At 46.2% G+C, this 17,030-nt stretch overlaps 2 protein-coding genes across 3 annotated transcripts in view; one reads left to right on the top strand and one right to left on the bottom strand.

Annotated features, from left to right (window-relative positions):
* The first annotated feature begins 1,283 nt into the window (after positions 1 to 1,283).
* Positions 1,284 to 17,030, top strand: part of Pla2g5 (phospholipase A2 group V) — a 65,413-nt gene continuing 49,666 nt past the window's right edge. The window contains exon 1 of the mRNA XM_004637755.2: positions 1,284 to 1,404. The gene's annotated coding sequence lies outside the window, so the exon portion shown is untranslated. The remainder of the gene's footprint in view (positions 1,405 to 17,030) is intronic.
* Pla2g2a (phospholipase A2 group IIA) lies at positions 5,942 to 9,890 on the bottom strand. Of its 2 annotated transcripts, XM_023722559.1 has the most exons (6): positions 9,823 to 9,837; positions 9,093 to 9,221; positions 8,879 to 8,937; positions 8,565 to 8,709; positions 8,197 to 8,306; positions 5,942 to 6,336 (listed from the first exon to the last, which is right to left on the bottom strand). In XM_023722559.1, the coding sequence occupies exons 3-6, from the start codon at positions 8,925 to 8,927 to the stop codon at positions 6,194 to 6,196; spliced, it is 447 nt and encodes a 148-aa protein (XP_023578327.1). In that variant the 5' UTR covers positions 8,928 to 8,937; positions 9,093 to 9,221; positions 9,823 to 9,837; the 3' UTR covers positions 5,942 to 6,193. The 2 variants fall into 2 exon arrangements, with proteins under 2 accessions (XP_023578327.1, XP_004637710.1); XM_004637653.2 differs by lacking the exon at positions 9,093 to 9,221 and having other exon boundaries at positions 9,823 to 9,890.

Here is a 17,030-nt window from a genome sequence, read left to right as displayed (position 1 = left end):
ACCTTCTGTCACCTGGAAGGAACCTGACTCAATTCTCCTCAATTCTCCTGGCAGGATTTGCCAGGAATCTCCACCCTACAACACAGATAGGACAGAACTAAAATGATTCTTTGATTATCTATGAGCTCTGTGAATGTAGCTCAGAGATAGCAATAATCGAGACCTGAATATTTCTCTCCGGCTAAATAGAATAAACTAGGATTCTGAGGCCCAGCTGGCTGGTGCATTAGGATACTTGTGAGGAGAAAAGAAAAGGCAACTGAGCTCCACAGAAGAGGACAGGCTTTATCGGAATAAAACCTGAGAGGGACCGCTGGTATGAGGATCAGAGAGCTGTGGCGCTCCTCTTATCAGCTAAGGGGCTTTTATGAAGCTTGCAGGAGGAAATTGTTGCTATCTTGAAGTAGGGTTGCGTTGTAAAGTCCATGATCACTGGATAGCAGTGCCTACCTGTGTTTTCTCTATGAATGCTAAGGGACAGTCCTCCTTCTCTCTCATTAACAAGGGCCTGGCAATCTTGGGGCTTGACTAGACACTCTCCTCCAAAACCCACCCCCACTAGGCACTGTCCGCCAAAACCACCTCCCTCAACACTAACAGAATGAAGACCTGGTTTTAGATCTACCACTGCACTGAGTGTGAATTCTCACTGTCTCCTTGACACACTGCTCATGCACAATTGTGTGTGTGTGTGTGTGTGTGTGTGTGTGCTTATAGGGTAATTTTCTACTGGTGGCATTACTGAGTCAAATGACAAATGCACGTAAGATTGACCAATTCTTTTTTTTTTAATTATTTTTTATTTTATTTAAAAATAGCCATATGTTGATTTTACTGTTTTTTTGTTTGTTTGTTTGTTTGTTTGTTTTTTGGTGGTACCAGGGATTGAACTCAGGACCTTGCACTTGCCAGGCAACCACTTATTCCACTGAGCTATCTCCCCGGCTCCAATTCTTAATCCTTGTGGGTCATAATTTCTCTTCATAGCACATTTTCGCTGGGTTGCGGAAGACAAAGATTTTATTTTATTTATTCATTCTCCCCTTTATTCTTCATCTCCGTTATCAATTTATCTTTGACATGTTTATTTAGAGTTATAGTCCTGTGAAAAACACTGTTTTCAGAACCCTGTGTACTTTCAAGTTATACCCAAGATAGTGCCCTGTACATTCCACCGTGTGTCTGCCAAGATCGCAAATGGCTTGTTGGCTTCCTTTGCCAAAACCAATCTGACAAAATGACAGAGCTGAGAGACGGGCTCAGATCGGAGGGAATAACAAAGGAACTTCCACAGCACCTTGCAGGAAGTGGGAGGCGAAGTTGGCTGCAGGTGACATTTGTGGGAGAGCAGAGGGGCCTCTGCCCCTGAGCGCAGGACAGGCTGTTTAGACAAGCTTTGCAAAGGTGAGGAAAAAGCTTTCTTATTTTTATATTGTTAGCAGACTTCAGTAATACAGAATAATGATATGCACTTTGGTGTATTGGTGCATGCGTGTAATGTATTTTGATGATTATTATCCAAATTGGTCCTGTCCTCCCAACTCAGTTACTTCCTTACCAATCCACTTTCACATTTACTCTTTTTACTTTTCTATCATCTTCCCTTATTTTTTTAAAATTTCTCATATAAGAGAAATCAAGCAATTTTTATTTATTTATTTTGTACAGGGTCCCTCTACACAGTTTGGACTCATAGTGATCCTCCTATCTCAGCCTCCCCAGCTCTGGGATTACAGGTGTGTGTCACCACACCTGGTTTTGGTGGCCAGCACGGTGTACCCAGGGTTCCAGGGCCAGCACCGGGGATCAAGCTTGGGAATTTGGGCTTGCCAGGTAGGCGCTTAGACCGCTGAGCTATCTCTCCAGCCGCAAGCAGTATTTTAACTTTCCCCATCTGGCTTATTTTACGGAGCAAGCTAGTCTTTTTGCACAATCTTTTTTTTTTTTTAAATGTATTTAGGACAGGGCCTACAGGTTCTCACTATGTAGATCCGACTTATAGTGATCTATCTGCTTTCAGCCTCCCCAGCGCTGGGATTACAGGTGCGTGCCACCACGTCCAGTCTCAATCGCTGTCTCAGCACACCCCGGGGGGCGGAACCGGCACCGCAAACCCGGAATCGAACCCAGCCGCTGTGCTCTGCCTAAGGAGGCGCTGTAGTCGGCTGAGCTATCAGGCTGGCCCTAAAATACTCTTTTAAGTAGAATTCTTCCTGCCATCTTGCCTCTTCATCCCAGAAACACCAGCTCAATTGTTCGAGTTCTAGAAACTCCAGGAGGGTTGCCCCAGAGCACTCCTTAAAGGAGCAACTGTTGAAAAGGGATGCAAGTTACTCGGCTACCCCCAGGCTTTTGTTCCCCATTCATCCTTAGCTGCCTCTTCCCTGCGTCCCAGGGGTGGCTGGTTACCTCCTTAGGCCAGCCCCGCTCCCTCCGCGGGTTTAATTAGGACACCCTGCTCAGAGCTCCCGCGGCTCATCCTTAGGGGGCATCATCTCTCTACACCCTAAATTCACCCTGAGGCATGCAGGCTGCACCCACTAGGATACAGGAAATCCACTTGACAACACGGAACATCCGACACAGAACTGCCATATAGGAGAGGTTACAAATACCAGGTAAGAACAAGCAGTAATTCTTAAAAAAAAAAAAAAAAAAAAGCCCAAGGGGAGCTGTTCATGGTGAGGGATGCAACCACGGAAAGGGGCAGCTAGTGGAAAAATGATGCTGAGAGTTAGAAGCTTATTTTATGACATCATCCAGGTGAAAGAGAAAACAGAAAATAGAGAAAAAAGAAATTTCCAGAAATATGGAAATAGATACTCCAACATCCACATAAAGAACTCTTAAGAAGGAGAGTGAAAATGAGTTGGAAATTTATTGTTTTCATTTATGGATTTGGTTCAGGGTCTCACTACGCAGCTTGGACTCATGGTGATCCTCCTGTTTTCAGCCTCCCCAGCGCTGGGATTACAGGCCTGCGGCACCACGCCAGGACTCGGACTCAGTAGTTGGCTCAGCATGCCCCGGGGGCGGGGTTGGCATGGCGTGCAGGACGGGGATCCAACCCTGGTCCCTGCACTTGCCAAAGCAGGCACTTAGTCCACTGAGCTATCTCCCTGACCCAAGAGAGCAAAAATTAAAGTGACAAAGTATGAAAAGAAATACAACTTAAAAGTTCCTGTAATTAAACAAAATTGAAAGCACCTCAAAGTACAAACAAGACTGATTTTTTTTTTTTTTTAAATGTCCAATTAGGCAAACTGTAGTGAAAGTAGAAAATGTGTTCTCCAACAACGGGGGCCATGCTGTGTTTCTAGATGAAAATGAAGACAGAGACAAAGCTGGCGGTTATTCAACGCTAAGTGTCTCATGAGCGGCAGACCTCTTGTTAGCAAAAGTGGATGTAAGGAGAAACCGACAGATGATGCTCAGAACACAAGGAAACCGACTGGAATGTCCCAGCCTTCCAAACTGTCATTCAGTGTGAAGTTGGAAGTGGGTTGCTTCTCAGGAATTTAGCATACGTAGGATTAGGTTGAAAATGTTCTTGGAAGAACTTTAGTTCAAAGGTACAAAGTCTTTACTGGAGAGAGATGGGGCTGAGGAAAATAAGTTACGCGCTGCCTTTTCCCGCTGATAGAGGAAGGGCTTTTCAGTGCCACTCTCTAACGTTAAGAATCTTCACAGAGTGGTATTTGGGCCCAGCCTAACTGCGGCTGTGTCACTTAGGTAGTACCCCCCCCCCAAAAAAAATACCAAAATGAATGCCACAGACCCGTTGTCTAAGGACTGATGAGAATTTCAGTGGCTGCAGCAGAGCGCAGACCTGGTACCACAGGGGTCTGCAGAGCCACAAGCATCCCATCCCTGGGAAGTGGCCAGCTCAGCAGATAAAGTTGAACCACTCACCTGCGCACATTACAGTGCCCTGCCTTTCCCCTCCACCACACGGGAAACACATCCTGCACAATGGCAATTGTAACTCCCCTAATCTTCAGGACTAACATTTCCATGTCCCTTGTCAACCTAAAAAGTAATCAGATGTTGCAAAGTTCAGCTGTCTCCTCCCTCCAAACACACATACAATATTATTCTGTGTAGAATCCCTTATTTTTAGTTAGGCTGATATGTCTGATGTCAGAATTGGGATTTATCTGGGCAGAGCCCTATGATTAGCGACATTTTCATGTAGCGGCAGTAATCTAGAGTAATTGTATCATATGATATCTTGGGATTTTTTTTCTTTTGTCAGCTCAGTCCACCCTGAAGGCAGGACTGGCACAGCATGTGGTGCCGGAGATGGGACTGCAGTCCCCTGAACTTGCCTAAGCTTACCTAAGCAGGCACTTTAGACTTCTGAGCTATCTTGCCGGCCCCATATATCTTGTGATTAGGTTAAAGCTAAAGTACATATAATAAAAAGGGACAACCATTTTATCTGAACAAAACAGTGCATTAGAGACATTTCCCTTGTTCGTTCTTCCTTTTCCTGAGTCTTGAAGGAATATAGCAGTTAACTCTTGGATATTTACATTTTAGGTAGGACTGGCTAGAATTTTTAAAAATCTCCAAACAAGCTTGAATGTAATAATGAAGTTATCTTTGCTTTGTTGGCCTCGTTAGTTAGTTGCCTAATTAACTTGGTCTGGACACATTTTTATGAACTAGTTTTTTGTTTGTTTGTTTTTTTAATACTGGGAATCGAACTCAGGATGGACATTGTGCTTGGCAGGCAGGCACTGTGCCACTGAGCTATACCCTCAGCCTGGACAACCTTCCAGGAATCATATTTAAAAGGTTGTTTATAGTTTTTCTTGTTTTTTCCTGGCCCATGTAGCAAATGAAATGATATTTATGCCAGGAAAAATGTCTTTTCATTGCTCAAGGTTTTGACCGAAACATAAATGTGGTTTTAAGAAGGCAGGAAAGCCCCAGCACTTTAAGCAATTAAAGCCACTTGCACCAAAATTTCATCTCCAGGAAGGGTAACTGTTCGGAGTCAGGTTGCCATGGAACTGTCGGTTGCAAAACCACTATTTGGAAAATATTTATCTTTTCTTCTAGAGTCTGAAATACCATAACAGAAACTTTTAGGTGAACTTCCACTTTCAATTTGTCTTTATCGACCTATAAGTGAAAATATTCGCAGATTCAAAATAAGCAGAAAGAAACATTACACAGAGAGCTTAAAAAAAAAAAAACTTTACATGTTAATCTCATAGCTGCAGTTTAAGAATATTTCTTTCTTGCTGGTTAAAAAATAGAAGAAATAAAATGCACGAAAATGGACCACAGCGTCACCCCTTCTAGTCCTTGGAACAGAGCTTTCATTGTGTGCTTTGCCATTTTGGGGTCCCCTTTTGTTTGTTGTCAATCTCACAAGGACAGAAGAAAATCATAATTTTAAGGGTCTTGGCACAGCGAGTGATGTCCGCTGTGAGCGCTCGTTGGATCAGGCACACAATCACCAGAGCTCCTTGTTCACACCTCTTTGCTTCCTTTAGTTCATCTGGCAAACCCGATTCTGTTTTGATTTGGACAACTCTTCTGTCCCCCAGTAGGCCAAGAGGTGCTGCTGTGGCCTGGGAAGGGGAGAGGGATGCCTGAGTCTCACTCCTAATGGGAAAGGCAGCTGAAGATGGGTCAGACCCAGTGCTTATATTTGCATTCCTTTTAACTTTTAAAAAGGAGGCATGAGTGTTATTTCTATCCAGGTGAGAAGACCAAGGCTTAGGGTTGTGGGCCAGGGCTGGGAACTAGATCCAGCCAGCCTGCGATCAGAGCCTGGATTTCGAACTCGTTCATTGTGTACATAAAGAGTGGTTGTGTCTGAGAGCCTGTAAGCTTGCACACACAAATAGACACATGTGTGATTTTTATGAGTAAACTGCTTTATTCAGAAAAGACCCCTTCCCCCCCTACTCCCCTCCCCCCCAGTGCAGCTGCTAATGCTAAACCAGAATTGGGCTTAGAAGGAATCCACAGATGGGAGTGGGGAAATGTCCTGCTACCTAGGCTGCAGGGAAGAAGCAAATCAGACTTGTCCCAGGCATGGGTCTCACTTCCCCAGCAGGAACAGAGGGCTCCTACCTAGCCCTCAGATGGGAGAGAATTGTTTTCTTTATTGCAGGGGGAATGGGCTTGCAGGAAGAAGAGGAGTTGGAGAAGAAGATTCAGCACTCGTGTCCTCTCAGCAACTTGGGGTCTTCCCACGGCACAGTGCATTGTTGTAAAATTGGTACCTTAACTTATAGCTTTTCCGGTTTGCAGCAAAACAGTAGGCAGCAGCTTTATCACATTCACACACCTGCTTCTGGCAGGAACTCTGCTTTGCTGAAATTAGAACAATATACTCATCTGTGGTGGGTGTCCTATTCTCTTGTGGTTTCAGATTAGGGGTAGAAACCATAGCCCTGGGCCTGGATAGTCTTTCTCTGACTTAATTGCCAGTCCCAAATAGTCCTGACCAATGAGAAGCAGGAGCCTATCTCTCAGGACTGGCCCCCTGGCCAACTGGATCACACAGCACCGAGCGCCAGGGTTGCTGTGGATCTTCCAGCAGTTGTCTCTCTTTGCTAATGGACCTGTCAAGCTGGCCAAGCCAGGGATGGACGGTGATTGGTGAACACCATGCATGGGCCTCCCATTCTCCTCGGCACTGATTGGCCTATGGGGAGCATGTGATCTACTTCTGACCAATGAGCCACAGAGAAAGTCTGTAGGGACTTCTGAGAAGCATGGATTTTTTTCTCTCCAAAAAGGCAGTGGCCTGGTGGGAAAGCCTGCTGCACAGCTGAGGCTACGATGTAGGGAGCTACAGGAGTGTCTTGACACCACTGAGGGTAGATTCAGCCACCAGGGCCTAGCTGAGGAATAGTGCTGGGACATGGCGGAGAAGCTGCCCAGGCACAGTGCTGCCCTCTTCTAGAACTCTCATTCTGTGAAGGTCATGAATCCTCATTGGCCAAATCAGTGACAGCTGGGCATAAGGTGGCTAGTGGGGCCTAACACCTATAGAGACATTCAGTTGTCCACACTCATGGTCTCTACTTCCTGCTCACTGCCTGACCCGCTCTAGTCTGGCTGTGCCCCACACTGTGGGAACACCTGCCTCTGAAGTCCTCAGGGGCCTTCCTGCCCCTTAAGCAAAGGAGCCCTGTGTGTCTTCCTTGTGGTGGCCTCCTCTGGCCCACTGGCTGCTATTAATCCTCAGTGGCCCCTTGATCTCTCACTCAGTCCCCTCCCCTGTTCTCTGTCCAACTTTCTGGCCTCTCTCCCAGGCCTTTTATCAAAAATGGGCGAGCACCTTACTCGTACTCCCTGTTGTTGACTTCTGAGCATGGCCCAGGCCAGATCCTCCCAGAACTGCAAGTGCCCAGGTCCAGCGGCCTGCTGTGCAGTTCTCACGGCATCTGGGCTCCCCTGAACCTCCTGTGCCGCTGTCAGAGCTGCTCCTTCCCCACCCCCACCTCTGCTGTGGTCTTTACCGCAGTTTCCCCACCCGCACAGTCACATACCCACCCAAGAGCTCGTCATGGCCCCCTCCCTAGGCCTCCGCCAGGCTTGGTGGATTCTGCCCCAGCGCATCTGGAGTGCATCCACCCATTCCCTCCTGCCCAGCAGAGTGCTATTCCACATGGTTGCTCTCTTTTGTCTGCATGTTGGCAACAGCTTGCTGCCTGATCTCTCTTTCAACATGACCCCATCTATCTTGAGGCAGATGGACAGAAGTGCATGTCCACTCCTGTCTCTCCTTTGCAAAATAGCTGCCTGCTGCTTTGGGACAAAACCTACAGGTGCCCGGGGGCTTGGAAGGTCTGGCTTATCCAGCCACCCTTCCCCACCATGGCTCTTCACTTCCCCTAGCAGCACAGCATGGTCTGTGATCCCCTCAGGTCCTCCTCTGGGAACCTTCAGACGCTCCTGTTCGCTGTCTCTCTGCACAGCCTCTGGGCCCCTGCACAGATGTCACCGCTCTGATGTGTCAAGGTTCTGTCTCTCGCTTCCTTCCTACCACAGCCTTCCCCACCCAGGGCTCTCGGTTTCTGTGCCTCCCATTTAACCATGAGCTTCCTGAGTCAGGGACAGTGCTCCTTTGGGCTCTATCTCTGGTGCCCAGCACAGGGCCTGGCGCAGCGGGCACTCAGCATGCGCAGGCAGGAGACTGGGTGGTATCACAGGGCTCCTGCTTACCGCTGCAGATGATTGAGCTCCCTTTTTTGGCAAACCGGTAGTTCAGAAATTTTGTACCACATTTACGTTTGATCAGACGGCTGTAGCAACAGTCATGTTTGACACAGCACCTAGAAGGAGGACATCCTGTTGGAGCACCTTCTCACAGCTTTAAAGATCCTGGTGCCCCACCGTCCCCTCTCCTGTGACTGGGAACAGAGACCCAATGCCATGGAATCATCTAGAGCGAAGTTCTCAACATACTGGTTGTTTTTCCAGCAGGGACCTTCCTGGGGCTTTTGAGCCCTTCCTGGGCATCAGCTCTGTCCTGACCGCTCCCAACCCTGCGCAGGCTAGAGATGAGCAGAGGACAAGAAGGCTGGCCTCACCGGTCTGTTGCATCCTTGGGGGCTCCTTTGCCCCCGACGCCACAGTGGCAGCCATAGGCACCGTAGCTCGTGAGTGCGTTCTTTCCTGTCTTGAGAAAGATCATTGCCGCGAACTGGGTCAAATGGCCTTCGACCTGCAGCAAGGCTGGAAGGAAATAATCTGTAGATGAGAGGTGGGATCCTCTTCCCTGCCTCTCTCTCTCCACCAATGTCTTCTCTGATCTTCCCATTGAAAGAAGACTGCTCCAGTGGGAAGGAAAACAGGTCAAGTGCTTCCCCCCGCCTGGGGCCCACAGATCAGGGTCTAGTCTTACCAGAGGCCAAGACCACCACCAGCAGCAGCAGCAGCAGGAGGGGCTTCATGCTGACAGCTCTGCGAAGGACAGGTGCACGCTCATTGTCCTGGACTCCTTTCCCAGCTGTTCCCAGCTTCTGCTCTGGCACCTATCCCAGAAGCCCCCTGTGCTTTTCACGCAGTCCACATCTAGCCAGAGCGCCTCTGCCGCACATTAAGACACACAGAATGACCTGAAGCGATCTGTACACACGCGTGCCACCTTCTGACCCTCCCCAGTTCTGTGTCACACATATAGAGACCTCAGACTCCTGGAGATGCCGTGTGATACAGCTTCTCTTGCTCCACCAGCCCAAGAATTCCTAGGAGGGTGGAAGTAAGTTTATCCCACAAAGCTGAGATCAGAGAACATGTCTCCCTCTCCCCCTTTAGACACTTCTTACCTGTCACTACACTGCATTAAAGTCCTGGATATTTGGTCAATAGTCTTAACCTTAATATTTTTCTCCTGAAATAAAACTGTACCCTTTCTTTGCAAGCTTTTCTAACCCTATGCCATATGCAGGTATACACATGCACACATACACGAATGCACACACATGCACTCACACACATATACACGAATGCACACACACATGCACACACATGAATGTACACACACACACACACACACACACATGGACCCCATCCTCCCACATGGATCTTCTGTGCACATGCCCTTGAACTCCCCACTGCTCCACACATCCTTAGATTCAGACAGCTCACAGGCACAGCCCTCACAGACCCACTAGCATACTTGCGTGCTCACACTTTCTTGTACATTCCAAATCATGCAATCACACAGTGCCCATTCAGGCCACAGATGCATGCATCCACAGAAATGCATAGCAGGACAAGTCCCAAAGCCAGCAACCAGTCGAAATTCTAACACCTTCAACTGTGCATTGGTGTCTGGGTATTTACCTCTCAGAGGATGCTGTGGTTGATTCTGCCAAGTGACTGTCTTATTTTCCTGAATTCCAGCTGCTTTTAAATAGCTATCCTATCTGGGAGGGTGGAGGGTTGGTGAAGTATATGGCTGATGGGTAGCCAACCGGGGTGTGGTCACTTGAAGTACTCAAAGATTAGCACACCCGTGTCCCTGGGCAATCCCATTTTTTCCCCTTCGTTAGCTGGCAGGACAGAGATGAGTATTATAAAATCATTCACTCAATGAGCTGTGCCAAAATAAATTTCAGGTCATTTTGAAGCCTTTCTCATGGCCTAGGTCCTGACTGAGTAAATTTCCATAACCAGCTCTGGGTGTGACCCCCAGCCAGCCACTTCCCTGCAGCCAGATCCCTGGTGGACAAGGACTGTGTGTTCTGACAGGCTGTGGCTCTTCTGTGAGTGGGACAGCTACTGGGCAAGGGTTTCACCTTTCTTCCATTAAACATGGCACTTGAGAATCACGAAGAGCATTGAGTGGTGCGCATTCATCCCGTTCCTCAAGCCTCCATTCACAGGAAATGAGCACTAAACTTCCACAGAGCTCTCATGTGAACCTCTCTGGGGATGACCCAGACTATGCCCTACTCCTGTCCGCAGGGTCCCCACAGTCCAGCAGGAAGTGTTGAGCAGGCAGATATCTTCTTTCCCTAACCAAAGCCAGTGAGTCAACCTTTTCTTCTCCTTCATTCTCTTTCTCTGTCATCCCTAGAGAGTTTCTAATGCTGGGAAATCCAGGGGCTGTGGCTGACCTTCCCTCGGAGCTGCTGTTTGCCCCTTAGCAGCAGCCCTTCTGTGGTTGGAGGCTGGCCCAGTAATGCTCCCCTAAGCACTTGCTTCTTTATTCTTCATGCTTTACAGATGCAGTGAGCCCAGCTTTAATTCCTAAAGTAAACACCTTTCTTCTTGCTGTCCAACCTGTGGTAAGAATTTGGCTTTCACAGGATGTGGGAAACACTCCAATACCAGTGCTGAAAGGTTCCTGCCACTGAGGCTTTGGTGCTTGTGAATGTTTAACCTTTGCAGCCTCTCTGGGCCCTCTCAGGGGTGCAGGCCTGGGGCTGCTTCCAAGGGGAGCATCTATGGGAGAGCTTACTTCTAGGCTACAACCAGGAAAGACCACGGGCAGCTCCCAGCTTTCTCAGCCCTCTTGGTAGGTCTGGAAGCAGTCTGTGTGCTGAATTGTGGCCTGGGTCACAGTTGTCCTAGAAAGTCCTACCCTTTGGGGACCTAGCACAAGTGAGAAATGAACACTTGTTACATTAAAATACTACGAGTTCACTCTGGTCATTATTTCAGCATCACTCATTCTATCCTAAGAGCTATTCAAGCAGCTTTTCTTTTGTAAGAAATAATATTTTCAGGATGGCTAAATATTTCAGCAGATTAAAGCACCTGCATAGGCAGATGCAGGGGCCTGGTGTTCAATTCCTGGGTCTGCCATGCCGGCCCTGCCCCTGGGGCATGCTGAGATGGCGATAGCTGGGCATGGTGACTTGTACCTGTAACCCCAGCACTTGGGAGGCTGTAAACAGGAAGATCACAATGAGTCTGATCTATGTAGTGAGACCCTGTAGACCCTGTCCTAAAACACACACACACACACAAAAAGAGAGAGAGTGAGAAAGAAATATTTTCACTTGTCCATATTTCATTAACAAAGCTAATGGGCCCTTATTCACAGAATTAACTGGGTCAAAAAGTGGATGTGGGGCTGGTGAGATGGCTCAGTGGTCTAAAACACCTACTTAAAACAAGCTAAGCAAAAGCACAGGGACCGTGGTTCAATCCCCAGCACCACATGCCAGCCAGCCCTGCCCCCTGGTGGGCTGAACTGGCCACACGCACACAAAATAAATAAATATTAAAAAAAAAAAAGTGGATGTGGAGGGCCAGCAAGATAGCTTAGCGGACTAAGTACCCACTTTGGCAAGTATAGGGACCAGGGTTCGATCCCCAGTCCTGCATGCTGTGATGGCCCCGTTCCTGGGGCATGCTGAGCTGACTACCAAGTCTGAGCTTGGAGGCGCATGCCTGTAATCCCAGCACTGGGGAGGCTGAAAACAAGGATCACTCTGAGTCTGGGCTGCACAGTGAGACCCTGTACAAATACACAATATGAAAAAATTTTAAAAGCGAATGTAGATCCTTGGCAAGTGCAAGGGCCTGAAAAAAAAAAAAAAAAAAAAAAAAAAAAAAAAGCGAATGTGGAAACACAGGCTGGAAAATGGCTCCCACCGGCTAGCTATAAGGTACTGAGCTAAATACAAGCATCAGCCAGGAAAGACTGTGAACCCCAGTTCCTAGGCCATCGGGGGTGAAGAGAGGGATTCTTGTGAGTTAGGAGCAAAAAAAGCCCACAGCTTCTCAACTTGTATGTTCCTATCAGATCAGACACCCAGCCTTGGGAGCCTGACTGCATTAAAACCTTATTTCTGCTGTTCTTCCTGCCTCTGGAATTAGAGAGGGAGGATCTGGACAAGAAGATTCGTTCTCACACCTAGGAATGGGATTTATTGGAAGTGATAGGCCCACATGTGTAGGTGAACTGCGTTTGAGTCCTGGTAACTTGTCACATGGCCTTACTTGAAAATAGCACAATTGCAGGTATAATTGAGTTAGGATGAGGTTACTAGGATGGTCTCTAACCCCGAAAGACTAGTGTGTTTTCCCAAAAGGGAAATTTAGCCAGACATGATGGTACATGCCTACAATTCCAGGACACTGGAGTCTGAGGCAAAAGGACCACGATTTTGAGGTCAGCCTGGGATGGACAGGGAGCTCCAGTCCAGCTTGGACTACAGAGTGAGATCCTTTCTGAAAAATTAACAAAAAAAGGGAAACATGGATTCAGAGGCATTAGAGAGGGAGAACACCACATAAAGGTGAAGGAAACACTCAGGGTAATGTTTCCACAAGACCAGGTGACCAGCAGGGGCAGAGAAATCACTAGAAAGTAGGAGAAAGGTATTGAATAAGATGTCTACCTCAGCTCTCAGAAAGCATGAAGTGTGTAAGTGCCTTTGATCTCTGAGTCCAGAACTTGAGACAATGAACTTCTATTCCTTAAGCTCCTCAGTTGATGGACCTTATTCCATCACTGGACAGTGTCTGAAGAGCTCCTGTGAAGAGGAGATGGTGACCTCAACTCACCCTGGGTAGGTTCTGAACACAGAAAAGCATTTCAGGATGCATCTGTCAGAAGCACTGGCTGATGTCTTAGGCAGCATTAGAAAGTAAGAGGAAATAGGGAAGCACCATCAGCTTGACAGAGCATAATGCTGATAGAATAAGAGGAGGATCGGCTTAGAAGGATTTGGGTGGGATAGGGTATGGTTGGTTAGTATTTCAGTTCTAGATTTGGAAGATAGCTCTGGAGAAATTCTTTTTTTTTTTTTTAAACATTTATTTATTTAGTGTGTGTGTGTTTGTGTGTGTGTGTGTGTGTGTGTGTGTGTGTGTGTGGCCAGCTCAGCCCACCAGGGGGCAGGGCTGGCTGGCATGTGGTGCTGGTGGATTGAACCCCGGTCCCTGTGCTTTGCTAAGCTTGTTCTAAGTAGGTGCTTTAGACCACTGAGCCATCTCACCAGCCCCAGGTTACTTTTTTTTTTTTTTTTTTTTTTTTGTGGAACCAGGGATTGAACTCAGGCCCTTGCACTTGCTAGGGAAGCGCTTATTCCACTGAGCCATCACCCCAGCCTGGAGAAATTCTTATTGCTCACTCTGGGCTCTGCTTGTGCTTGGGGTAGTCTCAGTTTTGTGGAGGCTCTGCTGAATCCAAGATGACTGGAAGTTTTGGGCAATGACTGGAGATTTGTGGGCTTGTTGATAGTTGAGTGTCCCAGTAAGTCACTTATTTCAGTGTCCTGAGTCTTTGTAGGTTACATAAGTTTAGAGATAATGCACCCTGAGTTTCTGCCTCCCAGACATTCACTAAATGCTGAATCTGATTATATAGAAAGCTGGGGCCAGTGAGATAGCTCAGCAGACTAAGCGCCTGCTTTGGCAAGTGCAGAGACCAGGGTTTGATCCCTAGTCCCATGTGCTGTGCAAGCCCCACCCCTGGGGTGCCCCTGGAGCTGGTGACCTGAGCCTGGGTGTGGTGGCTCACACCTGCAATCCTAGTGCTGGGGAGGCTGAAAACAGGAGGACTGCTATGAGTCCAAGCCGCATAGTAAGACCCTGTACCAAATACATAAAGTGAAAAAAAAATTAAAAATTGAAATGATTATGTAGGAAGCTGACCAGAGATCCGATCCAAAGTTTATGCCAATAGAGGAGACAGATGCAGAATGAAAGCCAAGCCTTTTCCCACTTTTAATTACTTACTGAGTATCTGTGGGTGCAAGTGAGAAACCAGAATTTTGTTTTACCAAAAACAGCTTTTAAGTCCTTGACTGTATCAAAAGAAAACAAGAACCGTGCTTTTCATGAGTAACAGGTTAGGGGCCCGGGAGCTTGTCCTCTGTGCCGGTGGAGGTGTCTGTCTGTGTCCCTAGCACAAAGTCATGGCAAGCTAACACAGCCCCCAGAGATCTCTGTGGGTCCCTATCCTCCTCAGTCCAGATTTCAGTCCTGCAGCAGCTGATTTTAGTTATACCGAAAGTGCAGAGGGCTCATCCTTGGGTGGACTTTCACCTTCAGTTTAACACCTCAGCTTTGGCAGTGCTTGTCACTACAATAGGCAGGGCTGCCTGCCCTTGGCACATATCTTGGTGGCCCCAGTACCAGGCCCAAGTTTTGTGGGGCAGTGCTCAACATTTGGGGACTTTGGGAATGTCAGGTGGCTCCTCTCCATTTTTCAATCTTCTCAGGACTTGGGGGAGAAGATCTCAAAGTCTACGTTTTATCTCTTGTTCATCCTCTTCATCCAATGTCTAATCTAAGTCCCCAGTCATCCATTCACAAAACATCATCTCTACTTAAACTGTACTGGAAGAGAGACTATAAGGCAGATAAAACCCAGAATGTTCTCGGATGAACATGGATGTAAACAGTCTCAACAAAAAACTAGCCAATCAAATCCAGTAGGAGATCAAACAATCATCCCAATGGTTAAGTAGGATTCATTTTGGTGGTACAAGGATGACTTTACATTTATTTAGTTAGTTAGTTTTATGTATTTGGTACAGGGTCTCACTATGCAGCTCAGACTCAGTGATCCACCTGTTTCAGCCTCCCCAGCACTGGGATTACAGGTGTGTGCCACCAGCCCAGTCTTGGTAGCTGGCTTGTCATGCCTGGGGTGGGCACAACACAGCATGTGGTACTGGGGATCGAACCCAGGTCCTTGCATTTGTCTAAGCAGGCAATCAGACTGCTGAGCTATCTCTGTGGCCTTATTTTACATCCCTAAATCAATCATATCAACAGAAAAAAATCCATGTGATCATTTCAATGTAATATTTTTAAAAAAAGCATTTGAAAAAATTCATTATTTCTTCATAGAAATTCTCAACAATTTAGGAATAGAAGGAGCATGCCTCAAAATACTAAAGAATATTTGTAAAAGCCATAGACAATATCATGGTGAAGGAGGTAAATCAGAAAGTGTTTGTTTTAAGATTGGGGATAAGATAACGATATCCACTTGGACCACTTTCGTCTAGTATTTTAAGCATCAGCAAGTGCAATTACACAAGAAAAACAAATAAAAGCATCCAAAATGGAAAGGAAGATGTCAAACCACTCATGTTTGCAAGTGACATCATTTTTGCTAGCATATTTTTTATTAGTTCACTTTTGCGCTGTATAACGGATACACTTATCGTGGGCAGTTCATGCATGTACACATGGTATCTCGGTCCTTCATGCATCTCCTTCCTCGCTCCACTCTTTCCTTTCCTACCATCTCTAGATCCCTTTCATATCTCTGTCCAAATATCCATCTTTCTATTCTGCTCTTTAAATTATTTATGTTTTAAGTTTCTTACACTAGAGGAAGCATACAATAAAATCTTTCATGAGTAACTTATTTCACATAGCATTTTGGTTTCAGGATACATTCATTTGCCTACAAATGACCCCAAATTATCTTTCTTTCAAGCTGAGTAGTACTCCATTGTGTGCATAGACCATATTTTCTTTATCCATTCATCCATTGATGGGCATGTAGGCCATTTCCAAGATTCTATTTTTTTTTTTCCATTTTATGTATTTGACACGAGGTCTCATTACATAGCTTGGACTTGTAGTGATTCTCCTGTTTTCAGCCTTCCTAGTGCTGGGATTACAGGCATGTGCCACCACGCCCGGACTTGGTCACAGGCTCAGTGCATCTGGGGGTGGAGCCAGCATGGCACACAGGACCTGGAATCGAACCCTTGTCCCTGTGCTTGCCAAAGCAGGTGGTTAGTCCGCTGAGCTATCTCACTGGCCCCAAGACTGTACTATTAACTGGGCTGCATATGAGTATTACAATAATATGGTATCTTTAGCCTTTTAAGGATGATACCTATGAGGGACATAGTTGAGTCAAATGGAACTTGTATTTTTAATGTTTTGGGAAATCTCCCTACTGATTTCCATGGTGCTTGTACTAATTTTTATTCTCAACAAAAATGTAGTAAAGTTCTTTTCCTCTTCAGCCTGGCCAGCATTGGTAGTCCTGTTGACTTCTTCAGGATAGCCATCCTTTCTGGAGTGAGGCAGACTTTCAGTGTGGTTTTCACTTGAATTTCTCTAACAGGCAGAGATACTGAACTTTTTTTTTTCATGTACTTACTGGACATTCATACTTTTTTCAAAAAAATAGAAAAGAGTCATTATTTCAACTGAGTCTTTTACTTTGAGAGGTCTAATATTTTGAATTCTTTACATATTCTATATAGTAGTCCTCTGTGGAATAGCTGGAATAAATATTTCCCACATAGAAGGCTGTATCTTCACTTTGATGGTTGTTTCTTTTGCTGTGAAGGAGCTTTTTTTTTTTTTTTTTTTTTTTTTTAACTTGCTACGATCCCATTTGTTTATTCTTTGTGATTTCTTTTTTTATTTTTTTTCTTTGTGATTTCTTGTGCAATTGGAGTTCTCCTCAGAAAGCCCTTACCTATGTCTGTCTTTAACAGTTTTACCTATTTTACCTTTCAACAGACTAAATGTTTCTCTTTTGTTTTCTAGGTCTTTGATATATTTTTATTTCATTTTACTACATGGGGAGAGATAGTGGTCTAGATTCAATCTTA

The sequence above is a fragment of the Octodon degus genome, unplaced genomic scaffold (genome assembly GCF_000260255.1).
Source record: "Octodon degus isolate 3935 unplaced genomic scaffold, OctDeg1.0 scaffold00092, whole genome shotgun sequence".
Taxonomy (NCBI): Eukaryota; Metazoa; Chordata; class Mammalia; order Rodentia; family Octodontidae; genus Octodon; species Octodon degus.
This window is presented reverse-complemented; position numbering and strand designations above follow the sequence as displayed.